Source organism: Centroberyx affinis, unplaced genomic scaffold (genome assembly GCF_046629955.1).
Source record: "Centroberyx affinis isolate AG114_WGS23_722 - 3 ecotype Tasmania unplaced genomic scaffold, CSIRO-AGI_Caff_v1 ptg003722l_1, whole genome shotgun sequence".
Taxonomy (NCBI): Eukaryota; Metazoa; Chordata; class Actinopteri; order Beryciformes; family Berycidae; genus Centroberyx; species Centroberyx affinis.
In genome coordinates, this window is record NW_027281605.1 from 67,611 (window position 1) to 91,273 (window position 23,663).

Here is a 23,663-nt window from a genome sequence, read left to right on the forward strand (position 1 = left end):
CAAACTGTCTTTACACTTTTTTTTCTCTCATTTCTTTTCAGCCCAACATGTTGTAACATCATCTGTCCACCAGGTGGCAGGAGAGAGTCTGGACTCTGGATCTGGTTTAATCTAAAGCAGGGGTGGGCAATTATTTTCCCTGGGGGGCCACATGAGAAACCCAGATTGTTGCTGGGGGCCAAACAAATTTTGTCATGCCGTAACCTCTAATTTTATCACTAGATTAAATTATAGAAAAACATACTGTGCACTTATTCTAAAGCATTTATTATATTGAAATCACTCCAAACAGCATCTTATTAAGAAAATTAAGCTATATGCAGGAGTCTTTGAACCTACTGTACAGGACTGACCGTTTTGGGTAAAAATGGTCAGGAATGGACAAAAAATCTCTCAGCATGCCAAATGATAAAACATGCACTGCAGGTCCAAAAAGCAAGGTTGAAAAATAAAACCAAACAAACCTGATGAAAAAAAAAAATCCAAACCAGTACACCATCTCATATACACACATGCACACGTTAGCCTAGTTTTTTTCCACAATATATGAGAACTTGAGTTTGTTTGTTGGATAATCCACTGTGGATTGTCAATGCCAAAAAACAATAAGCTTCGTTGTATGAAGCCATGTTGCCAGTCCATGATTTCTTAAACGGTCTACATTCGGCATCAACCTTTTGCTTTTTAGCGCTTATTCTGTGTGGAAGGCGACATCAAACTGTACCGCCATCGACTGCGTTGCACGAACAAAATGAGAAGAGCCTCAGCCGGCCCTCCTCTCGTCAGCAGATGACGCTATGACTTCAAACATCACTCACGTCAATGTCAACGGTGACAGGAAGAAGCACACTCACGACACAAGCGTTTCAAAATAAAAGCCAATTTAGGTTCAATCTCATTTTTACATTCTTAAGTAAAATGGTGTGGTTTGTCTTAGACCTCTCGGGCCAGGCAGAACCATCATGGGGGCCGGTTCCGGCCCGCGGGCCGTATAATGCCCAGGTCTGATCTAAAGGATCCTGCCAGATATAAATTTGGGAGAAACTGACTCAGAATCAGCAGGATCAGGCTGATCCTGGATCAGAGAATCTGTCTAGTTAAGATCCAGATTAAAAGTTTTGACAAACTGGATCCTGATCAGTTTGGATCTGGAGCAGCAGTGATGTTGGCCCACTGGGTGTGTTTGTTTCTTGATGGAGGTTTTCTGACTTGGGCGACATAAAGGATGTATTTCTTGACATGATATAGGCCCATTATATTTGGCCAATATATGTAATTTTTTATGATGCACTGATCCATGAGACGTAGATAGGTCCATCTTCTGATATTTTCTATACTTAGGCACTCTATTTTCATGATGTAATATTCCTTAATACTGATGTAGGCTCATTATCTATTATTGAAATACTTTGTCTATATTGTTGGTTGATGTGTTTTCACCTGTAGGAAGTTTCTTGGATGTGTGAACTTGTTTCTACTTAATTGGATCCTGGAGCAGCAAAACACATGAATGGCAGACTGTGGATTAGAGTTACAGTGGTTTAATATTCTGGTGTGAATAGTTAGGTTTACTTCTCCGGATTTTTTTGTATGATTCCCAAACTTCTCAATCCGGACCTCAGAAATAATTATATTTCATAACTAATTAATCAATAATCATAACTCATTAAACTGAATTAATTCACAGCCAAAAGTTTCAGTCAAAACCTCATACAACAGAACACAATGTGTGAAAATAAAGCTCCAACTATTCAAAATGTGAAACTGTATGAGAATCTAGATTCAACAATGTTTCTGTCATTTTGTCTAATTCACAAACTTCACAAGATCTGGACATATATTCTCCATAGTTTTGCAGAATTTCCCAGCCTGCACAGCAAGACTGTCATGTAGATTTTTTTGCATCACAAATGTCAAACCACATAAAGACTATTTTGTTCAAAAGGTAAATTTTAATCTGTAAGCAAATGATTCAGCACAATTCAGTTGAAGTGTTTCTTTGTTCCAAAAAGATCCAGCTGTTTACGGAGCGATCCGACCGAAAAAAAACAACATGAAAATCCTTCTGTTGTCAGTAATGAGACGAAACCATGAGCTGAAATGAGCATTAATCAAAAATAGCTTCACCTAATCAAAAACATATGTACAAATTTACATACAGAAATAACAACAAAGTCTCATGAATCAAAAGCAAAGGGAACAGATTTGGCAAACAGTGTTTTAACTGGCGTCTGTAGCAACTGATTTTTAAGATGAAAATCGTAACTACAGCAAACAAACTACACATTTATGCTTCCTGTTCAGTTATGAATCCTCCCCGACAGTCATGACAGTGATCTTGAAGGCTGAAATCAGGTGTGATCAAATGAACCAGACACTCATTCGAGTTCTCCATATTATCCCGTGATCTCCAGAAAACGACTTTTGTTTTCTCGAGATAACGAGATAAATTAACCCGTTATCTCGAGAAAACGAGCTTTGTTATCTCGAGATAACGAGATAATTAGCCTAACTTGTGATCTGAGATAACGGCATTAAAAAAAATAATTGCAAGCACGGCCGTTCTCGGCTTCCGTATTTCACTGTACATGTTGTAATTGTAATCCCATGTTGGATGGGACATTTATATCAGTGGTTCTCAACGTGGGGTCCGGGGACCACAAGAGGTCCTTGAGGGGGTTCCAGGGGGTCCCCAGAAAAATGATGAATTATTAAACTTCAGCATTATTTAATTTACAATTAGTGAACACAATTAGAGAATGTAGAAGAATTACTATTTTGATCATAGTTTCTCTGTTATTTCTCTACCTACAATACAGATAGTCATGGAATTCTGGACAAAATCATATCTAAGAATAAAAATATTCTCAGATTTGTGTCCGAGAGACAAAATCTCATCAAATGGGGGTCTGTGGGTGGCCCTAATGTGGACTAAATTAGGGGTCCTTGATATGAAAAACGTTGAGAATCGCTGATTTATATGATATGACACGAAAATTTAAAAAAATCATTAATTCATTCATTGTTTGTCAAATTTGAGTTTGGAGTCTAGATCTGTACCTAAAAATTGAAATTAATTTACCATCTCAATTTCTTCTCCCTGTATTGTTACTCAGAGCTTTTCTGATTGTAGTGTTTTTTTTTTATGGAAAAGCACATGGAGACTGTTGGTGCCTCATTTACAGTATAAAAGAAAAAATCTTTGACTGTATCCTCACTTCGATAATACAAATATTTCAAAGAATAAGATAAAAACAAATTCTACCCACAGCCTTGACACAACATAACAGATATAGTTATAGATAGATATAGTTTAAGCTTTTCATACAACAGAAAAATTGAGAAAATTCAGTGATCCACTGATTTGAAAATCAAGGTCTTTTTTTGTTGTTGTTTTGTAATAAACAGCAACATAATAAAACCTGTACCATGACACAAAACAGATGAGAAGGAGCTTTCAATAACTTCTGCTGCAGCTTTCTGTCTCGTTAAATCCTCGACTCTCAGTCATCATCTTCCATCCCCGAGTCAGCTGATGAGCTGCAAGGAAACATATAAAGGAGTGTTAAGTAATCAATTACCTTTATCGACCTCTGTTGGCGACCAGTGGGAACTGCAGCTACACTGACATTTGGGACGGAAAGTGAGTTGTGAAAGCCAGAAATCTCAGCAGCTGGACCGTAAAAGCCGAGTCACTGGTATTGATCAACAATACTATACAGATATATGATGTTTATTTTAAAAACCTGAATTATTCTAAACGTAAAACTTGAGATACCTCTTTGTGTACACACTTTAAAAAGACAAACTGTTCTCTTCCCACTGGAGCCGCTCCTGCTAAAATCAGACTCACACTGAAGAGTTGGTTTCCAAAATGCTACACAATCTTTATAAAAATGATTCACTCCCTTGTACTTTTTGGTATAAAAAAAATAACTCAATAAATAAATACAGAAGGTTGCACACAGCTCTCCATACAAAATATACTTCTTCAGGGTGTCATGACAATAAAAGCTTAAATAGAAACAGGCTATTATTAGTGACGTCATATGACCAGCACCCAATGCTCCTTGATAACAAACTATATTTATTTCACAGTAAGCAATGACATGAAGTACAATATAAAAATATACTCATGTCATTTGACCAAACAAAATGTTTTTTATACCAACAGAAATAATACAGTACTGTGCAAAAGCCTTAGGCACAAAATTCAAATAAATAAATAAAATGAAAAGTTTCTAAATATAAAAAAATGACTATAAAGAGCAGTCTACTGACACACTAATGCAGAAAACAAATAAACTTCTAAGACAAAATTTATATAAAAATTTAAGGCTAATCTAAGGCTTTTCCACAGTACTGTATGTGCTACATCTTTTTCAAGATGCTATAACAAGAGTGGGTCCTTTACAATTTACATATTTAAAAAAAACTTTCTGGCAAGAAATGTAAGATTTGAGTAATTTTGAAAGGAAAATGTATTAAATTGTCAAACTGTAACCTTAGGATGAAGTATTGTTTTTCCCAATAAGCAAATTCAGCCTGAGTGAGTAAAAGGGATGAATATATGGAAAACATTTTTAGAATTTGACACTTTAAACAAAAACTTTCAGGAGCCAGTATTGTGACGACTCAGTCTTCACATTCATTCAGTTTAACTCTTTCAATTCAACTTTGAACTAAACTACATTTATCTGCAGAACATCATGAAGAACTTTATTCTGATCCTGAGACAGAGGAGAAAACTAAATCATGAAAACTGAATCATATGGAGCTTTAAATTCTGAAGGTCACTGGTGGGAAATCTTCTCCACACAGGAAGTGACGGATACAAACTGACCTGAAGTCTGGATTGTTGCCTTTGGAGCGGTCACTCTGTGCATCACAGCTGCCTGATGGAGACACTGATCGTCTCTCCTCTTCACTCATCTTCTGTTCTTCAGTCAATCCATCATATAGATCAGTATCACTGTACACCAGAAAGACAACAAACATGTCTACAATGTACCTGTACACACAGTAGTGCAGCTAGGGAACAAGATATGAGCTAGCTTATCTCTGCTGTGTTTTAGCTGTACCAGTAACACCCAATAATGCCTCAAGGGCCTTCTAGACTGTGATGTTGGGTATGAAGGTGATGTGGTTGTTTTGAAGGCAGACTACCTGAGGTCTGACAGATCTTAACAAACAATACTTATTTCACAGTAAACAATTACATGAAGTACAATATAAAAATATACTCATGCCATTTTACCAAACAAAATGTTTTTATACTAACAGAAATAATACAGTACTGTGCAAAAGCCTTAGGCACAAAATTCAAATAAATAAATAAAATGAAAAGTTTCTAAATATAAAAAAATGACTATAAAGAGCAGTCTACTGACACACTAATGCAGAAAACAAATAAACTTCTAAGACAAAATTTATATAAAAAATCTAAGGCTAATCTAAGGCTTTTCCACAGTACTGTATGTGCTACATCTTTTTCAAGATGCTATAACAAGAGTGGGTCCTTTACAATTTACATATTTAAAAAAAACTTTCTGGCAAGAAATGTAAGATTTGAGTAATTTTGAAAGGAAAATGTATTCAAATTGTCAAACTGTAACCTTAGGATGAAGTATTGTTTTTCCCAATAAGCAAATTCAGCCTGAGTGAGTAAAAGGGATGAATATATGGAAAACATTTTTAGAATTTGACACTTTAAACAAAAACTTTCAGGAGCCAGTATTGTGACGACTCAGTCTTCACATTCATTCAGTTTAACTCATTCAATTCAACTTTGAACTAAACTACATTTATCTGCAGAACATCATGAAGAACTTTATTCTGATCCTGAGACAGAGGAGAACTGAAAACTAAATCATGAAAGCTGAATCATGTGGAGCTTTAAATTCTGAAGGAAATCTTCTCCACGCAGGAAGTGACCGATACAAACTGACCTGAAGTTTGGATTGTCATTTTTGGAGCGGTCACTCTGTGCATCACTGCTGCCTGATGGAGACACTGATCGTCTCTCCTCTTCACTCTTCTTCTGGTCTTCAGTCAATCTATCATATAGATCAGTATCACTGTACACCAGAAAAACAACAACCATTTCTACAATGTACCTGTACACACAGTAGTGCAGCTAGGGAACAAGATATGAGCTAGCTTATCTCTGTTGTGTTTTAACTCTACCAGTAACACCCAATAATGCCCTCAAGGGCCTTCTTGACTGTGATGTTGGGTATGAAGGTGATGTGGTTGTTTTGAAGGGAGAATACCTGAGCTCAGACAGATCTTCTTCTTTGGAGCTGAGAAGATGAGTTAGACTCCATTCTTGTGACCGACAGATGAGAGAATCCAATGCTTTCATTTCCTCCAGAATGCTGTTAACAGATAAGAAAAGAGATTTAGGCAAAAAGAAAGGTGGCACAGATACACTACCAGTCAAAAGTTTGGACACACCACATTTTTCTTCATTTTTACTATTTTCCACATTTTAAAATAATATTAAAGACATCAAAACTATGAAATACCACAAATGGAATTATGCAGTGACCAAAAAAGTGTTCAACAAATCAAAACTATCTTATATTTTAGATTCTTTAAAGTAGCCGCCCTTTGCCTTGATGGAAAGGCAAAGGCTTTGGAAAGAAATTCATACATAGGATCAACTTCACCATTTATATTTGTCTAAAACTAATTTCAAGCATTTAAGCAGAAAAAAAATGGCTTTAAGCAAATGAGAAACATAGCACATCCATTCAGGTGGGTCCAAACATTTGTCTGGTAATGTATTACTTAACAGTCTTAGTATGGCTCAGTGGGTAGAGCAAGGCACTAACACTGCCAGGGTTTGGGGTTTGATTCTCACTGATATGTGAGGATTAAAATTATTGCATTTTGGAAAAATCCATCCATTTTAGAAGCAGTTTCAAATTCGCTTAGTCTAATTTTACAAACAATCAGTGATTGAATGTTGTTTCTGGCTTAAAAAATCCTGATGAATGTCTGTTTTGGATGAACAGTTATATTGTTGAGCAGTGACCAGTGTTTATTCCCTTCCCATCGTCTCTCCTTGGTATCCACACTGCTACCTTTGCTTGATGAAGACAATGCTCTCCTCGTCTCTAATGTAACAGTAAAGGGAGGCACAACTAAATGACAGAACAGAGCTTTTCCCCTGACACTCATTTAAAGCTGCACTAGCCCAGATCTTTATGTAAAAATCCAAAAGTGAGGAAGAAGAAAGAGCGAACCATACAGTCCTATCTGAGACACTGTAGATTTGTCTTATTTCCCAAGATTAAAGGTCCTCTATTATATATGAACTTCTCCCCTATTTATGCACATATATGATCAAAGATGTTTAAAGCTGCACTAAGCCATTTTCCGACCACTAGAGGGTGACAGAAGCTGCTGGACTACAGAGGCCCCAAAGGACAAATCTAGCGAAGGTCCGTGCATAAATGCTAATAGCTAAGCTAACTGTACCTATGGAGAAATGTTTCCGGTGACCAGTCTCACTTTGCCAGATCTTTCTCCTGCTGAAGGTCACATGTCCCACAATGACAAGTGAAGAGGCAGGTAGCAAGTTTACTAGTTTAACAAGTTCACTAGTTTAACAAGTTTACTCGCTCGCGTCATCAATTCTGCCATTACGACAATTTTTTTTCAGGAATGGGAGGGGGTAAGCGCCCCTTTTAAACAGCGAGGGAGGGGACAAGCTGAGTTTCTCTGGTCGCTCAGATCTGGAGGAGATGAACAGACTTCCAGTGACTTGTTGATGGTGTTGTTTACAGTGTGAACACAGTTATGGTCAAGCTTGTCAGCCAGCGATGCTTGGAGAACGGTTGAGGTAAACTCTGAAGTCATGTTGTTTAATTTTTTCTGTTTATTTTGAATGATTGCTACCTAATTATCGCTTGCTAGCTAGCTATGTTCTCCATGTTGTATCAGCTGAGTCGCTCACAGTGTGAACGCAGGCTCAGAGTTCCCTGTTTACTCACCTAGTGCAGCTAGGGGACAAGATATGGGCTAGTTCATCTCTGTTGTGTTTGAACTGTACCAGTAACATCCAATAATGCCTCAAGGGCCTACTTCACTGTGATTTTGGGTATGAAGGTATGAAGGTGATGTGGTGTTTGAAAGGCAGACTACCTGAGCTCAGACATTTCTTCTTCTTCGGAGATGAGATGAAGACTTTTACCACATTTTAGACCGATGAGAGAATCCAATGCTTTTGCTCTTTTTTCCTCTCGCAATGCTGTTGTTTTCTCTCGTATCTGATTGATGAGAGAATCTGATGCTGTTCTTTCCTCCGGAGTGCTGTTAACAGAAAAGAGAAAAAGGATTTAGACAAAAGAAAGGTGACACAGATACACTACCAGTCAAAAGATTGGACACACTACATATTTTTACTATTTTCCATATTTTAGAGATGTCAAAACTATGAAGTAAAAACTGTCTTATATTTTAGATTCTTTAAAGTAGCCGCCCTTTGCCTAGCCTGGTGTCCAGCCCCTATGAATCGCAGTTTTCAGCACTCTTCGAATTTGCATGGCGATTCATAAGGGTCTGGACGCAAACCTATCCACTGGCAGTTATTTCGGACAGATACTGTCCGAGATACCTGATTGGCTGGTCGATGTAGGCGGAACTAATCTACTGATGATGTCATTACAGAGCGCAGCAACAACAACAACAACCAACATGGCAGCAGCACCGGCAGCGGAAAAGGAATTGGATGATAGCAAGCTAGATTTAGCGATTTCGTCAGTCCTCAAACTTAATGTCATCGATGAATTAAAACAGGAACAATCTGTGTGTTTAAAAGCCTTTTTAAGAGGTCAGGATGTATTCGCGGTGCTCGTTCCTCTGGTGACTACAGAAATGGGACAGCCAAATCCTCTTGTTATTGTCATTTGTCCGTTGGTCGCTCTTATGGAAGATCAAGTGAAAGAGGCCGTAAAATTTGGTATTTCTGCATTTCTGCATGCGGTGGATAGGCTTGCGTCCAGACCCTTATGAATCACCATGCAAATTCAAAGAGTGCTGAAAACTGCGATTCATAGGGGCTCGACACCAGGCTACCCTTTGCCTTGATGGAAAGGCAAAGGCTAGGTTATGCATTTCTGCATGCGACTTGGAGTGGACTCTGCAAAGGAAATACAGGAAGGACAAGGGACGGTCAAGTAGTCCGGGGGCCTGGGTGCTCGACGACAAGCGGCAACAAATGACGACAAATGACATTGTCGCTGACGGTTAAGGATCGGTTGCTTGGAATTGTCATTGACGAGGTCCATCTCACTCAAAAATGGTATGTAGCCTACAACAATAACACACTGTTGTCTTCACTGGGAAGTGAACGCCGCCATGATTGTTGTTGCTATGAGGCACCTCCAGATTACATCAATCTGATCTTTGCTGCTATGATTAGTCAAAGAGTTTGATCATTGAGAACTAACAGCAACCAATCGGTTGGGGCAAGAAATTACGTCACCAAATCAGTGGTGGATAGGCTTGTGTCCAGACTTTTATGAATCACCATGCAAATTCGAAGAGTGCTGAAAACTGCGATTCATAGGGGCTGGACACCAGGCTACCCTTTGCCTTGATGGAAAGGCAAAGACTGGGTTATGTAAGCATAAGCCTTTAGATCAAAAGATGCGTTCCAAGTCTCATTTTACAAACAATCAGTGATTCCTGGACTCATCAGAGTTTACAGATAGTGCTGCTGGAATCATCAAAATGTTTTTACAGTCATCATGTGAATGTTTGTTTCTGGCTTAAAAACTCCTGATGAATGTCTATTTTGATGAGCAGTTGTATTGTTGAGCAGTGACCGGTGTTTATTCCTTTCCCATCGTCTCTCCTTGGTATCCACACTGCTACCTTTGCTTGATGAAGACAATGCTCTCCTCGTCTCTAATGTAACAGTAAAGGGAGGCACAACTAAATGACAGAACAGAGTAGAAAAGTGAGGAAGAAGAAGAGAAGAGTGTCCCATACTGTCCTATCTGAGATGCTGTAGATACGCCTGATTTGCCTAAATTAAAGGGCCTCAATTATATATTAACGTTTCCCCTAGTTACATAGGCCTACATATTTATATTACATTGTTCATGTGATTTTGTTTTGAGCCGTACCAATTTATTGCCAAATGCTTTGGGATTCAACATTGACATTGTTCCCCAGGGTCAGAAAAAGTCGGCAGATTTGTCACTAGCCGCTTTTGAGAAATAAAGTGGCCAGAGGGCTGAAAAGTCACTAAATCTAGTCGCCAAGTTGGTACCAATGTTTCAGACTAACTCCAGGAAACGCATCACAACTGGTCCTGATTGGCTCCTTCTTAAAGGACTGAAGCTGCTGCTGTTGGCCAATCTGAGACAGAGGAGATTTGTAAACGAAATCATGAAAACTGAATCATACGGAGCTTTGAATTCTGCAGGTCACTGGTGGGAAACTGTGTCACTGTGACTGATCCAAGCAGAAGAGGGAAATCCAGAAGTGTCTCTAAACTGCAGCGAGCCTTCAAATCCTTCAAATGAAGTCCTTCAAATAATTACAGTTATCTCTAAGTTGCTGAGTGCAGCTTTAATGGAGTTCTGTCAGGTGGGCTAACAGTAGAACCAGTCGTCTTACTTTGTTCCTGAAGGTCTGGGTTCAATGCTGAAGTCTGGATTGTCGCCTTTGGAGTGGTCAGTCTGTGTTGATGTGCTGCTGCCTGATGGAGACTGTGGTTCTCTCACACCCAACCACTGCACTTCAGTCAATCCATCAGGTAGATCAGTAACACTGTATACCAGAAAAACAACAAACATGTCTACAATGTACCTGCACACACACACACACACACACACACACACACACACACACACACACACCCACACCGTTCACTCACCTAGCTTTCTTCCCAGTGTCAGGTCCATCTGGAAAGCTCCATTTCCTCTTGGAGGTTTTACCTCGGTGACTCATTTCTCCTCCAGTGTCTCTACAGAGAACAGCAGTGAAGTCGACAGTCAGTCTCTGGTTTGAGCAGCAAAGTCTCATAACAGTTTGTGAAATGAGTCTGAACCCTGGAGCTCAGATTATGTGCTACTACAAAGATTGAGTTCCTCCATTCCAGAATTATAGTAAAAAAAAAGCTATCATCTATATTAGGAACTAACGATTATTTCCATTCAATTTCATCAATTAATCTATAAATTTTTTTTTCGATTAATCATTTATTGTATAAAATGTGAAAATAAAGACAGATGTCCATCACAGTTCAGAGTCCAAAGTGATTCTTCAGATTTCTTCCTCAGTCTGAGCGGCAGCCAGAAAACACAAAGGATTCATTTAATAAAGAGATGAAGGAAAATCTGTGAAGCTGCAACCAGCGAGTGTTTGGTATTCTTACTGATAAATGACTAATAGGATTTATTGATTATCATAAGTATAATCGATTAATTTCTCTTGATCGACTAATTGATTAATCAACTAATCGTTTCTGCACTAATCTGTATCTGTATCTGCTATGGGTTAAAATGAACTTTCACAAGATGGGGGACTTCCTTCTCTGTGTTGCTTCATCATGCATACAACATAATCTGATCTTTTATTGCATCTATTTTAAGTTTCTAAATGTAATAATTCCACTCAGTATTCTGATATGTTGTTATATTCTGTACACAGCAATACTTCATTATTACTTTTATCTAAAAATGCCTGACTGTCTCTGGCTTAATGCAGCTCATGCAGCAGTTTACAAGCTTCAGCATTAGTTAGATGTGATGATGATACATATTTAATTTCATGTAACAGCATTTTGTCTCTGACTCTGTGTATTTCAATACTTAAATTTAAGAATGTGAATCCATTGATCAACAAATTTATGGAAGAACATAACATAAAGCAAGTTGCCCAAATTATGAAGGAAAATACCATAATCCCATATTTAACAATGAAATCTGAATTCAATTTGGATGATAAGTCTTTTCTCTCCTACTTACAGTTAAAATCTGTTATTACAAAAATTATTTCAAGGGGTATTCAATTAGGTTGCCATGAACACCATATTTAAATAATAACAGCCTAAAGAGCTTGCTAAAGGGGAGGGGAATAGTATCTGGAATATATAAACTTCTACTCTCCTCCCCCAATTGCAACATTCAGACACAGAAAGCATGGGATCACTTACACCAACCGAGTGGGGTAGAATTAGGAAACAATCAATATCACTGTCCAAATGTGTAAGATTTAGAGTAATTCAAATGAAAATATTGCATAGAGCATACATTACCCCCTCCAGACTCAAAAGAATGAATCAAACCCTTTCAGATTTATGTTGGCATGGTTGTGGGGAGGTAGGCGCCCTCCTGCATTCATTATGGCATTGTTCAGCTGTTAAGGCCCTCTTCGTTGCAATAAGAAATATTCTTTCAATTATCTTGAACACAGATATAACTCTATGTCCTGCTACATGCTTGTTGGGTACTCAGCCCAGTGGCATTCATTGTAAATCTGTGCAAAAATACAATAATAATATAATATAATAATTATAGCACTGGCTGCCCGACAACCAAACGCACAATTCTCATGAATTGGAAATTCAGGAAAGCTAATTGTTTTAATATGAATAAGTGGTTGGAGGATTTTCTGAACCTTTTAAGCATGGAACAGGCAGCATCCTCTCTCCTCTCTTTGGATCAGGGACTGAATGGCTTAAGGTCCCTTCCGGACTCACATTTTGCACCCTGTACCCAACATGCATTTCATTTATTTATTTATTTTTTGTTGCTTTTTGTCTGCTTTGGCAATAATGTAATGGGCGGGGGAGTGGAAGAAAAGGGAAGGAAAAAAAGAAGAAAAAAAAGGGGGGAAACATATATTCATGATTTGGGGCAATACAGGTTTTGCTGTGTAACCATGTGCATACTATGTGTGCAGATAGTTACACTTGCATTAGTAGAGGTTTTGCACTGTAACCCCCCCCAGCAAAAAAAGATTTAAGAATGTGATAATTACCGAAAAGGCAAATGTCAATCATTTCCAGGCATTATCGACACTTCTATAGTTAGTATCAGCAGAAAGAAAGAAATCCATTGAAAACAGAAATACAAATGAGTTTGTTGAGACAATGTAATTAAATTAGGATTTGGTGTGAAGATCCAACGTCACCAGGAAGTTGGCATCCGATTCGCAGCTTCTGATTGGAATTCTCCGGTCCACCTTAAAAGTGGCATAACGCCTGCGTTGTTCAGTCATTTTCAAGCTAATGAAGTGAAAAACGTAACAACAAGGGGGAAGATGAGATGAGAATGAATCATAGAATGAAATGGTCTTTAATTGATTTACAATCCTGGATTTTGGTAGGCTATAAAGCTAATTCCTTTACAGTCGGAATCATGAAGAAACAACGCCATCTACAGGCGTTATGCCACTTTTAAGGTGGACCGGAAAATAAAAGGATAAAAGGATAAAAGGTTTCACGCCAAGACGTTTAAAGCTTTAAGATTCTACCATAAAATCTGAAAATCAATCCTAAACTCAGCTGGAAGACAATGGAAATGAAAACAAAATTAAACCGTGAACAGAAATCCGACTTCATTATTTCTATGAATGTTTCAGCTGGAGAACAGAGAACAGAGAACCATGTCGGGTTCCTGCACTCTGGACTGTTTTCCCTCTGAAACAACCAAACATCTTCAGTTTCCACCTGTTAGTTTCTCTCAGTAAAGTTCCACTAATCTGATTTACAGTCATTTACCTGTTTGGATGAAAATTCACCTTCGATGTTCCGTTCAGAAATGCGTCTTCTCATCTGTGGCGCAGTTACTAAACTTCACACTTTCACTTTCACTTTGTTGTTTCCGCACACAGGATCCACCTATTGTTCTGAATCTGTTCATCTGATCTGTTTTTTTTCTATTTATTGATAATTCATGCAGAACTAAAGCCAGTGTCTTTGTGACACCCACTAATGTGTAGTCACAAATGTGTGAATATTTTTTTCTCACTATTGCGGTATTTGATATTGAATTGTTTTATTGTCTATTTAGAAGGTATGTCACATTCTTTAGGCATATTCCAATTATCTGCAAAGTTACTACACTTGCTATGCTAACTTTCGAACAGTAGGGGGCAGAGCGAGACTGTGGTTCCACTGTCTGTTACTGGTGTGTGCGCGCTGCCTACGGTTTCCCCTCAATGTAACAGAGGGTACCGTGAAGTAAAGCCACGTCTCCCTGCCTCATTATTTCTTTCTACTATTTTACAGCTTTATACCTGTTATTCTGGTGCCGACGCCGGTACATCTTCACCAGCTGTGTGCAGTTTTCATGATGGAAATATTTCATCAGTGAATCAGAGCTGCAATTAAACTTTTATCTTGTAAAGCTCTAATGAACAACGGGAGCTCAGTTAAAAAAAAAACCTGATAGGATTTTAGTAATTGGTTTGGATTAAACCTGAATTATTATTATTTTCTTTTTTAGGAGAATGTGGACCGGGTATAATCTTCCTTTAATCAACTTTTAAATGTTTCTGCTTTATCCAAACTCAAACCAGAGATTATCATGTCAGTCCCAGTGGAAGAGAGGATTCACTGTGGACAGAGACATGAAGAGCTTCATGAAGAACCAAGAGATCATGATAACTGAAATATGAAAACAGTTTAGTTTTGAATTATCATTTTTGCCAAATAATGAGACTTTGTTCTTATGCATTGTCTATTTGTTTAAATAAGTGAACAAAAGCAACATACAAACTGTCCTTACACTTTTCATGTTTTTCTCTCATTTCTTTTCGACCCAACATGTTGTGACACCATCTGTCCACCAGGTGGCAGGATGGAGTCTGGACTCTGGATCAAGGACCACCAGGGGTCCTTGAGGGGGTTCCTGGGGGTCCCCAGCAAATTGATGAATTGTTAAACTTCAGCATTATTTCATTTACAGGAAGTTGAAACCATTAGAGAATGTAGAAGAATGACTGTTCTGATCATAGTGTCTCTGTTATCTCTCTACCTACAATACAGACAGTCATGGAATTCTGGACAAAATCATATCTAACAATAAAAATGTTCTCAGATTTGGGTCCGAGAGACAAAATTGGCAATTTATGAGCCCCAAACTGAGTAAAGCAGTCTAAGAGTCCAATTCATGTTCAACTTCCTCACTGACTGCTGTAAACACTGATTAGGAGGCTGTTGAGGAAAAACACATAATCATTTCCATATACTTGCAGAATACAATAGTGCACTAAGTGGTTTGTGATGACTAATAATGAACCAATACACTACTAATATGCATATTAAGGTCAAAGGTCACATCACTACAATTTAGGATTATTCCTGACAACCAGAAACATCAACAGCCTTGTAAAATGTGACGTCATTTGTGGATCAGGAGTGAATATTTAGTCGTACTTTCCTGGATTTCTTTGTATAATCCCCAAAAGTCTCAATCACAACCTCAGAAATAATTCTATTTAATAATCAATTAATTTGCAATCCTATTCCAGACCTCAAAAGAAACCCCAAAAAACCCTCAGAGAAAATAAAAAAACCTGAACTAATTCACAGTGTTTCAGTCAGAACCTCATACAGCAGAACACACTGTGAGAAGAACTATTCAAAATGTGAAACTGTATGAGAATCCAGATTCAAAGATGTTTCTGCCATTTTGTCTAATTCACAAAGTTCACAAGACCTGGAAATTTATTCTCCATAGTCTTGCAGAATTTCCCAGCCTGCACAGCAAGACTATCATGTAGATTCTTTTGCATCACAAATGTCAAACCACTATTTTGAAGTGTATCTTTGTTCCACCAGCTGTTTATGGAGCGATCCGACCAAAAAACAAACAACAACATGAAAATCCTTCTGTTGTAATGAGACGAAACCATGAGCTGAAATGAGCGTTAATCAAAAATAGCTTCACCTAATCAAAAACATATGTACAAATTTACATACAGAAATAAAAACAAAGTCTCATGAATCAAAAGCAAAGGGAACAGTTTTGGCAAACAGTGTTTTAACTGGAGAGACACAAAGAGAGAAATTCTTCCAAAAAAAAACCCAAAAACCTCCTCATCAGTTTGACCTGCAAAATGTCGACACTGTGTGTGTGTGTGTGTGTGAGTGTCTGCTCTGATGGAGGAAGAAACTTTATTTTTGTCTTGTGTTTCCTCTTTTGAATCAGTAAAACTGTGTGAATAAGAGTCTGTGGCTTGTTGTTTTTAAACATGAATCAATTTCAGATTGCTGATGATGAAAGAATCAGAGGATAAAGAGGATGTGGGGAAGTGAATTGAATTGAGCCTCTGGTTCGGTTTTCAGCAAAATCTTTATTATTACATATACAGTATATACTGTATATAGAGAACAGCGTACAGAGATAGAACGAGTCTGAGTGGGATGAAGTGAACTTACTAATATTAAACAACTTTATTTATATAGTACCTTTCTTAAACAGAGTTTAGTGTGCTCTACAAAATAAAAACAAAATGCAATGGTAAAAATAAACACACAGTAGAATATAATACAATAGTAGCCTACAAATTAAAAGAAAAGCAAAGACAGCAACAATGGATGAATTAAAACTAGGCAAATTAAAATAAAATAAACGCTACTTCACAACGTCATCCAACTCCTTCTTTTGTTATTGTTTTGATTGAGAAAACCCCAATTACTATTATTACCTATAGTCCTATTCATCACGCACAGCCTATTTATTTTTAAAATAGAGGAAATAACAGAACACGAAGTGGCCAACATTATTGGTGCACTGAAAAGCTTTAAAGCTAAGGATGCCTACGGGCTTGACACCAACTTTCTGAAATTACATAAAGACTCTTTGGTACGCCCGATTACACATTTGGTTAATCTGTCTGATTGAGAAAATTACATATTGTGCGTTTAACAAATGGGACAGGTGCAACAGTTTATACAAAGAGACAACAAGTGTGGAAACAAGTGTGGGGACAGAATGTGAGGATAAGATGGAAAACCTTGTCTCTCTGTGTGTGTGTGTGTGTGTGTTTGTGTGTGTGTGTGTGTGTGTGTGTGTGTGTGGTTTTTGGGATTGGGCAGACACAATACATGGGAACAGTAGAATGTTGAATGTTAGCGGAGCATCACACTTCTACTAGATACTAGATACTGGTTCTAAACTTTAGTTTGGTGGAAAAGAACTGAAGAAGAACTTAGGAGTGGAAAACAAGATAAGATAAGATAAGATACGATAAGATAAGATAAGACAAGACAAGACAAGACAAGATAAGATAAGATCAGATAAGATAAGATAAGATAAGATAAGATAAGACAAGATAAGATCAGACAGCACTTTATTGATCCCCTTGAGGAAATTCAGGTGCCACAGCAGCAACTGGCAGAACAGTACCAAGGAAATCAAGTACAGCAAGGTCACCAACTGACAAAAGGAAGCTACAGGCTTCAGGGTGAGTCGATGCCAAAATAAACAAACAAAATGAAACTAACTGGGAAGGAAAACCTAACTTTCCTTACAAAAGAAAATAAAACAATACAATAATACAATCACCTTCCCTAACCCCCTAACTAAAACACAGGAGAAAAAGAGAAACAAAAGAAAAGGCGACCCTCTCTACAGCTTCCTATTTACAAAATGTATAATATTGTCAGCTAGTTGACAGCAGTTTAGGTCAGTGTCTAAGTTGTTTCAACATGCACTACATACCATAAATAAAAAACAAAGAAAGAATAAACTCCTATAGATGAACAGTTTGTCACAGAAAACAAGATGCCACATCAAACAAATGCCAATATCATTTTTGTCACATCATTTTCAATCCAATAGGATGTTTTATCTGATCTGATGTGATGAGCTGTTGGTTACAGATGGCTTTCAGCCAAGCTATCTAGTTTGGCCTGTTTCTCATTAATAATAACAATAAAAATGATAACAATAATAATAATACTATGAACAAGTACAGCTTTCCATCTTGGAATTACAGTGTTTTAGTTTGAACTGATATTATCTGTTTTTTTTGTGATGCACAGGTCCTTTTTAAGAGCAAAGTGTGTTTTTTTCTCCAAGCCCTGACTGGCTTTAGCTTGGAAAGATGTTAATTATAAATTAGGTAGACACAGAAAGCCAGCACAGTACCTGTTCCATTACAGCACAATAATGAGCCATGCAAAGCAACATGGTGAAGAAGAAAGTTAGCTACCTCCCCAGTTCAGTAGCCACTATCAGTAGCCTACTTAGCTGAACTGATGGTCCTGACACATCCACACAACACTTTGACTGAGTACGTAACATACTGACAGTCATGCTGGTAACTGACAGACAGCAGGCAGCAGGCCAACATCAGCCTTGTTTTACACAGCAGGAGGAGGTCTGTCTGCTGCTGCTGGTTTATGTCCAGAAGGATTTCTGTCGCCTGAAGCTCTGTTGAAGCTACTGAACTGATGTCAACAAGACTGGAGTCTCTTTGGCTGCAAAACAACTAGCTTGCTATTTTAAATAGCAACACAAATGAAAATATAGTGTTGTAATAATATCAGGGAAAGATTACATACTTAGGAGCATGCAGGAGACTCTCTGGCCATTCCATGCTTTTTGAAGGCCTAAGTGCTGCTGCTCCTGGTGCCACTGTGGCTCTTTTTTTTTAAGAACTGACGAAATCTCTAAATCTAGCTCGCTATCATCCACTTCCTTGGCTGCCGTTTTGGTCGCTGTTGTTGCTCTGTGACACTCATCATAAGGAGGTTTGTCCCGCCTACATCCACCATCCAATCAGGTTTGTCGGACAGTATGAATCACCATGCAAATTCAAAAAGTGCTAAAGACTGAGATTCATGGAGGCTGGACACCAGGTAAGGTCAAACAAGGCCTTGCTCATTAAGCATTGAAAGGTGGCAGGAGGTGTTTCTTAGGCCACACACACACACACACACACACACACACACACAAAGAAGACATTTAGTTTACCGATCAGTGGGCTAACAGTAGAACCAGTCATCCTACTTTGTTCCTGGAGGTCTGGGTTCATTACTGAAGTCTGGGTGAAGCTCCCTGGAGCGGTCACTCTGTGTTGACACACAGCTCTCTACTGAACACTCTAACGGTCCATCCCCTTCACATCCACTCAGCTCCTGGACTTCAGTCAATCCATCAGGTAGATCAGTAGCACTGTACACCAGAAAACAACAACAAACATGTCTACAATGTACCTGTACACACACACACACACACACACACACACACACACACACAGTTCACTCACCTAGCTCCCTCCTCAGTGTCAGGTCCATCTTGAAAGCTCCTTTGCCTCTTGGAGGTTTTACGGTCTCTTTCGCTGCAGTGACTCATTTCTCCTCCAGTGTCTCTACAGAGAACAGCAGTGAAGTCCACAGTCAGTCTCTGGTTTGAGCAACACTCTCATAACAGTTTGTGAAATGAGCCTGAACTCAGGACAGGAATCCAGTTCAGATCATGAAAAGGTTCGCTAACGCTTCATTTTAGCAGCTAAAACAGCTTCAGGTTAGCTTCAGGTTTTGCTCATGGTTCAATAAATGAAAACTTGTCATGAGTTGGGAGTTGAACCATCCGTCCCCCGACCTCTGACCTCCACACCCTGACTGTCCACCGTCAAACTACTTCCTGTTAGTCCTGTCTCCTCCACCTAATCCTTTCCTGGGAACCGCATTTCTACCACTTTTAGAGTTACTTGCACTTTAAGACATCCATGCTCACCAGACCAGGCTGTTTTTAGAAATATTAAAGAGGAATCAGACTCTGCTTCATATTCATACATGGGAGCCGCCCAGTACAACCAGTCTCTTCCTTTGGGCTAATGAGCAGCTGCATGGGGCGGTTTGGGGGTTCAGTGCCTTGCTGAAGGGAACCTTGATGGTCGTTGTTGAGGAAGGGAAGAGCTTCATTTATCCCCCAGTTCAGGATCTGACCTTTTGACCTTTTGGTCTCACTCCCACTTCTCTAGCCTCTGGGTCACCTCTGCCCCGTTAAACAGCCAGCAGTCAACAAAATGAGGCATTTATACTGTATATTGTTTATAACTAGTGCCACAATTGTTCCAGTAGTTAAGTAAAAGAAACTGTATCTACATTAGGGCTGCAACTAACGATAATTTTCATTATCAATTAAGCTACTGATTATTTTTGCGGTTAATCAATGAATCATCTAGTCTATAAAATGCCAAAAATAATGCCAAATGTCCATCACAGTTCAGAGTCCAAAGTGATTCTTCAGATTTCTTTCTTTCTTCCTCAGTCTGAGCAGCAGCCAGAAAACACAAAGGATTCATTTAATAATGAGATGAAACAGAGAAAAGCAGTCAGCTGAAAAGTCTTCTTGAGAAGGTTTAGATTCTTCAGCAGGCCCCTACTCTGTTTTATCAGTCTGTGGTAGCAGCTAGGGCTGGGCGATATGGTTGAAATCAATATCAAGATAATCATAAGGATTTTTCTCGATATCAGTATATATCACGATATGGTTCATGTATGCAAAATCACGTTAAATAATCAAATTCATGTTCATCTCATTGAACCGAATGGTGATGTTAGGTGTGATGTCAAACAAAACTGAAATTTTCAAATAATATTCCTACCATACCTAATTTTATGAGAGTTTATAAGTAAAATTTGCTTGTCATCATCAATTTAGACAGCAGAAATGTGTGTCACGATATTAAAATATCTTCATATCATCACAATATGATTCCACTGAAAGACGATAAACGATAATATTGAATTATCGCCCAGCCCTAGTAGCAGCTGCTCTGTTCTATGCGGCAACACGCTGGGGGGAATAGCATCAGTATTCCAGATACCAAAGGACTCGACAGACTAATCAGGAAGGCCGGTCTGTCCTGGGTGTCCAGTCTGGACTGTGTTGAGGCAGTGGAGGAACAAAGGACTGTGTAAGATACAGTCAATATTAGACAATGTTTCCCATCCGCTACATGTCACTGTGACTAAACAGACTTCAGTAACAGGCTGACTCAGGTGAGCTGCTCCAGTAAGCGATACACCAAGCTGCTCCTGCCTGCTGCCATTCAACTTTTTAACAAGTCACGCATTCGCACACACACACACTTGTGTAACACATGTAACACACACACACACACACACACACTTGTGACCTATGTAACAATTTGCACATATACAGTACTGTACAACATGCTGCTTTGCACATATAGAGTACATCTGCACATATATGTTGTACATAGCCTACATAGTTTATTCTTGCATTGGTATTTATTCTTTATTTTTTTATACATCTAATTATATACCTGATTTGTGCTTTGTTTTGTCTGTGTGGTGTCTCAACTATCTATGCAGTCCTATCTATCTATCTACATTTTCTATCTATCTGTCTATCTATCTACAGTATCTATCTATCTATCTATCTATCTATCTATCTACAGTATCTATCTATCTATCTATCTATCTATCTATAGTATCTATCTATCTATCTATCTATCTATCTACAGTATCTATCTATCTATCTATCTATCTATCTATCTATCTATCTACAGTATCTATCTATCTATCTATCTATCTATCTATCTATCTATCTATCTATCTACAGTATCTATCTATCTATCTATCTATCTATCTATCTATCTATCTATCTATCTATCTATCTACAGTATCTATCTATCTATCTATCTCTTTACAAGGATGGAGGACTTCCTTCCTCTGTTATGCTTTTGTTTTTTCTATGTAATGGCCAAGTCGTTAAACTATTTTACAGATAAAGTTTCACTCCATATTTAATGTTATCATTCCACTCAGTATTTTGATGTTTTTGCTGTTCTGTGCACAACAATGAAAATCAATCCTACACTCGGTGCAAATGAAAACATCATCAAAACGTGAACAGAAATCCTAAATATTATTTATATTATTTCTTTGTGTCGGCCGCCATTGGACCGTTCAACAGCATCAGCGACCCCTGCGACAGCCAGCCATGACCACCTCTCCTCCTCCCCCCACCCCCCCCTCACACACACACACACACACACACACACACACACACACACACACACACACACACACACACACACACACACACACACACACACCCCTGCACAATAACTTGGACCCTTGAGAACAGACAGACATGTCGGGTTCCTGCACCTGGACTGTTTTCCCTCTGAAACAACCAAACCTCTTTAGTTTTCATCTGTTAGTTTCTCAATAAAGTTCCAGTAATCTGATCTATAGTCAGTTACCTGTTTAGATTTGAAACTTGTCCTCCCATGTTCCGTTCAGAAATGCGTCGATCTGATCTGGAGAAACAAGTGGCGCAGTTACCAAACTCCACACTTTACTTTCACTTCGTTGTTTCCGCACACAGGATCCACCTCCTGCTCTGAATCTGTTTATCTGATCATTTATTTTAAATGGGGGAACCTGTTGAATGCATTGAATTTATTCTATTTATTGATAATTCATGCAGAAACTAAAGCCAGTGTCTTCACCAGCTGTGTGCAGTTTTCATGACAGAAATATTTCATCAGTGAATCAGAGTTGCAATGAAACTTTATCTTGTAAAAAATCTAATGATCTCTAATGTGCTCAGTTTAAAAAAATCTGATAAGATTTTGATAATTGGTTTGGATTAATCCAGATTTTTTTTTATTACAGTTTTTCTCAGTCACTTTGGTACATTTCTCAGATCAGAATTGAAATTCTCAAAAGTACTTGTTCAACCTCCACATCATCTAGTCACTTGTGCACATCATAAAAGCAATTTCTCATTCTTTTGAACAAATTGCAAATGCTTTCGCACATTCATGCAAATGATTATGTACAATTGTCTGCTGTTTCCTACATTATCAATTGCTTATGTCATGTTGATCAAAATGTATTATACTGGTTCTCTGTTGAATAGTCTTACCCCCCAAAACATCTAGGCATTAGTTCATTGCATAAGTCATTACATGCAAAATGGTTGAACCAGTTGTCATAATCTGTCAAGCATATTTTCTATACATTTCTATTAGACTTTTTTTATAAATGTGTCCTGAATTGATGAATTGCTCTCAGGTGAATCTTGACTTGATTCTCACTAATGAAGGGGAATGTGTGAAGCGTTAGATCAACCAATGATCAACCAGTTCTCTAAAATAGCTCAGAGGTGCATCTCATGAACCTTCAATTGGCAAGTATATATAGACAGAGCACAACACAGTGTTACAAGACAGGAACGTTAGGTATAGAAAGACTGCACTGTAATTCCCCATACAGTGCTGCATGTACAGTTCTGCCGAAGGGTGTTTGCTATGTTTACATTTCTAATTTTGTATTTTTTTCCTTTGTGCTATGCAGTGCTGTAAAACAGTTGTGTCTTTTTCTTTTATGTATCGCAATGACATGGTCTGTCAACAAATTACAGTACAAACAGTAAAAGCGTAAATGTGAATCCTGTCCAATCTCTTGCAATCAATCTCCCACATACACTAAGGTGTAACTTACAATTTACAATAATTGTCTTCAAAACTTTAGCCATAGTTTACATCAGAAAATACTTACAGAGTACACTGTTATATTGACAACATGACTAAGCAATTTGACTGTCTTATCCGTACACAATGACACAAGGACTTGTCATTCTGATGCACTGACATGTTCATTGACACAGATATTTACTTTTGAGAGATGAACTAAGGATTTT

General features: G+C 38.2%; 1 protein-coding gene and 1 long non-coding RNA gene across 7 annotated transcripts; both read right to left on the reverse strand.

Annotated features, from left to right (window-relative positions):
* Positions 1-3,133: 3,133 nt before the first annotated feature.
* On the reverse strand, positions 3,134-13,837 carry LOC139662179 (uncharacterized). 6 transcript variants are annotated; one of them, XM_071540808.1, is made up of 10 exons: positions 13,745-13,837; positions 13,156-13,249; positions 13,003-13,045; positions 10,895-10,984; positions 10,636-10,788; positions 8,152-8,319; positions 6,273-6,377; positions 5,949-6,077; positions 4,844-4,972; positions 3,134-3,540 (listed from the first exon to the last, which is right to left on the reverse strand). In XM_071540808.1, exons 4-10 carry the CDS (start codon positions 10,966-10,968, stop codon positions 3,504-3,506), a joined length of 795 nt encoding a protein of 264 aa, XP_071396909.1. In that variant the 5' UTR covers positions 10,969-10,984; positions 13,003-13,045; positions 13,156-13,249; positions 13,745-13,837; the 3' UTR covers positions 3,134-3,503. The 6 variants fall into 6 exon arrangements, with proteins under 6 accessions (XP_071396909.1, XP_071396908.1, XP_071396907.1 ...); XM_071540807.1 differs by having other exon boundaries at positions 13,003-13,249; XM_071540806.1 differs by lacking the exons at positions 13,003-13,045; positions 13,156-13,249 and having other exon boundaries at positions 13,745-13,829.
* A 2,553-nt stretch (positions 13,838-16,390) lies between these two features.
* LOC139662182 (uncharacterized) lies at positions 16,391-22,307 on the reverse strand. Its single transcript, XR_011696640.1, has 3 exons — positions 22,219-22,307; positions 19,246-19,347; positions 16,391-19,151 (listed from the first exon to the last, which is right to left on the reverse strand). It is a non-coding gene; the product is annotated as an uncharacterized lncRNA (long non-coding RNA).
* Positions 22,308-23,663: the final 1,356 nt, after the last annotated feature.

Coding starts and splice junctions, on each gene's coding strand:
- LOC139662179 (XM_071540803.1), bottom strand. CDS start 11,043: ATGAGACTTTGCTGCTCAAACCAGAGACTGACTGTCGACTTCACTGCT. Junction 8,320..10,635: donor CCCAGACCTTCAGGAACAAA/GTAAGACGACTG, acceptor TTCTGTTAACAG/CACTCCGGAGGAAAGAACAG. Junction 4,973..5,948: donor AATGACAATCCAAACTTCAG/GTCAGTTTGTAT, acceptor TCTGGTGTACAG/TGATACTGATCTATATGATG.